At 39.7% G+C, this 2,445-nt stretch overlaps 1 protein-coding gene across 2 annotated transcripts in view; it reads right to left on the reverse strand.

Moving 5' to 3' along the window:
* Positions 1–645: 645 nt before the first annotated feature.
* tmem245 (transmembrane protein 245) overlaps positions 646–2,445 on the reverse strand; it is an 18,448-nt gene continuing 16,648 nt past the window's right edge. For both annotated transcript variants that reach the window (XM_015371086.1, XM_015371095.1), the window contains one exon: positions 646–1,678. In XM_015371086.1, the coding sequence (XP_015226572.1) occupies positions 1,624–1,678 (55 nt within the window). In that variant the 3' untranslated portion in view covers positions 646–1,623. The remainder of the gene's footprint in view (positions 1,679–2,445) is intronic.

The following is a 2,445-nucleotide window of genomic DNA, read 5'->3' on the forward strand; positions in this document are numbered from 1 at the left end:
GTTACTTTTTTCTCTGTGATGACAACCTCACACTTTGTTTGTCCTCTCAGTTTAGGAGAAAAAGAAACCTTTAAAAGGTTTTCTTCAACACCGTCCAATCTGTGCAGCTACAGTTAGTTCTGACAAGGAACAGATTAAGTAGGGAAGAGGTTTGTTTGTAGAAGAAGCAGGAAGAAGATGGCGTCACATTCAAATTCTAACCGTTTGGAAAAATGGAAAAAATATGTGAGAGAAAAGCAACACTGGACATAATCCTAAACAGAGCGTCCACAGGGTGGTGGGAGCATTATGCTGTGGGGATGGGTTTCTTCAGCAAAGACAAGGAAGCAGGTCAGAGTTAAAGGGAAGATGAATGGAGCTAAATGTTAATTGCAAACATAGAGCCAGAGAACTAGTCCACTAGTCCCCAATAATTTTATATTTAAAGTACTTTAAGAAGTTTGAATTCTGAATATGGCCGGACTTTTCCTTTAAAACTTTCCATCTTAAAAACAAAGACGCTCTGTGAAGCAGCAATAGTTTATAATCAATTTATTCACTGCATATTAATTAATAAAAAACAAACAAACATAGGAACTGTTGCAAAACATACAGTATTTGAGTTAAACTCTGTGCCCTTTGGTTTCAGTCCTGTAACCCCCCCGCCCAACCCAGATAGCTAACACAGTAGCTGAACGATCAGTGTTTAACTACACTGTACAAACACAACACATCTGTACTGCCGGCCTGTTAAAGCTTCACAGGATGTAAACAACTTCATTTATAAACAAAACAAAAAAGTGCTTAAATTCTCAGTGAAGTTTCTATAACAGGAGTAATCATTCCAATGTGTGAAAGTCATGGACAGTAAGGTGCGATGAAGCTGGGGGTGTCTCAGATTTAGAGCATGGCCAAGCATGCATTTAAAATATTAAAGTTCATATAAATAAAAACGTTTCAACCTCCATTCCTGTTATGTATAATTTTGAAAAATAGAACATCTAAAATAATCGTTTGGAGTCTGAGTGACTCAGACGTAGAGATTAGAATAAATGAAATGATGTGCAGTAAGCTAGGTCCTGAACAGCAGCTCATCAGTATCAATAAATTACAGCTACAATCACTTTAAGTTGAAAAGCATGTTAATTTAGCAAGTATTAAACATTAAGAAATGTTTTTTCTTGGTCCTGGTTGGACCTTTATTTTAAAGGAAGTTCAGTTCAAACTTCCCCGAGCCTCCAGGAGAAGAGAGGTAGGGAGAACAACAGCTTCTTAACAAGAAATTGAGCCTGGGAGCGCAGACATCTGGGGCTTTGTAGACAAAATATATAATCTTACAAATAACCGCCAAAGGATTTTATGCTTTTCCCCCCAATATTATAAAATAAATCAGGCACTGAGTTCAGAAAGATGATGGATTAGCATCAACCTCTGTTATACAATATCAGAAACCTGGTTTGTGATCAGGAGGTTTGCGTGTTGGAGAAACGGTACGCTCTGGGAAGCGGACAGAACCAGGATCGCTGCGCCTTCATCTCTTCTTGGTCCGGGTCGAGCCTGTGGAGCCCGCTCACCTTTAGGGGAGCTCTGAGGGTGGGAAGTGATTCCCTGGAGCCACGTAATGTTCTGCAGGGAAACCACCTCTTACTTGGACTCAGAGGTCTTCTTTAGCACAGAGGGAGTGGACTCTGTGAAGGCCCTACAAGTAAAAGACAAGAGGACAATTAATGGAGCACCTGTTCAACTTGAACCGTTTAGACCCGAGCTGTCATACAGGTCGCCTGCAGCGTTTAGACGTGTCACTGACTCAACACACCTGAAACAAACAAGGTCATCAGCAGAACTCTATCTATGAAATCTCTATGAAATGGGTCAGATAAGTGCACAGCTTAGCATGCAAAAGTTGGAGAATTGAGAGATTGAAATACTTGTGCCTCTGTGTCGTCATGGAGACATTGCAAATGGCCGGACCTGTCACTGTTTATAAAATGTTATAAAAAATAAATAGCTTTGTATTTACACATATACAGTATGGTGAAATATGAAGCATTTTAATGATTACTTCTGTAAACACAATATTTTTTAATGTTTATTTAAACAAAAGCGTAATCAAACAAGAAATTAAATAGTATGCAGGAGATATGAGTGAAGAGATGGGACAAAATACACATTGAAATACAGAGGAACATGTGGGGGAGTCAACAGCTGGAGCGAAAGACCAGAAAAGAGAAAATTAAAGATCCCATATAATTCCCATGGGTCAAGCTATGGCCTTCATCCAATGTATTATTCCGTGCTCCTGGGCTATCTTTATGAACTCTGACTGGTTGTCATGGTTATGGGGGGTCTACCTTAGAGAGGACGGGGAGTGTAAACCTAAAACAGCGTGTTCAGCAGAGCGCTGACTAAGGAGATGCTTGGTAAAGGCTGTCTGGCTAATCTGAGAGAAATAATTGAGAAATTAAG

This window comes from Cyprinodon variegatus, unplaced genomic scaffold, assembly GCF_000732505.1.
Source record: "Cyprinodon variegatus isolate N-32 unplaced genomic scaffold, C_variegatus-1.0 Scaffold2, whole genome shotgun sequence".
Classification (NCBI taxonomy): domain Eukaryota; kingdom Metazoa; phylum Chordata; class Actinopteri; order Cyprinodontiformes; family Cyprinodontidae; genus Cyprinodon; species Cyprinodon variegatus.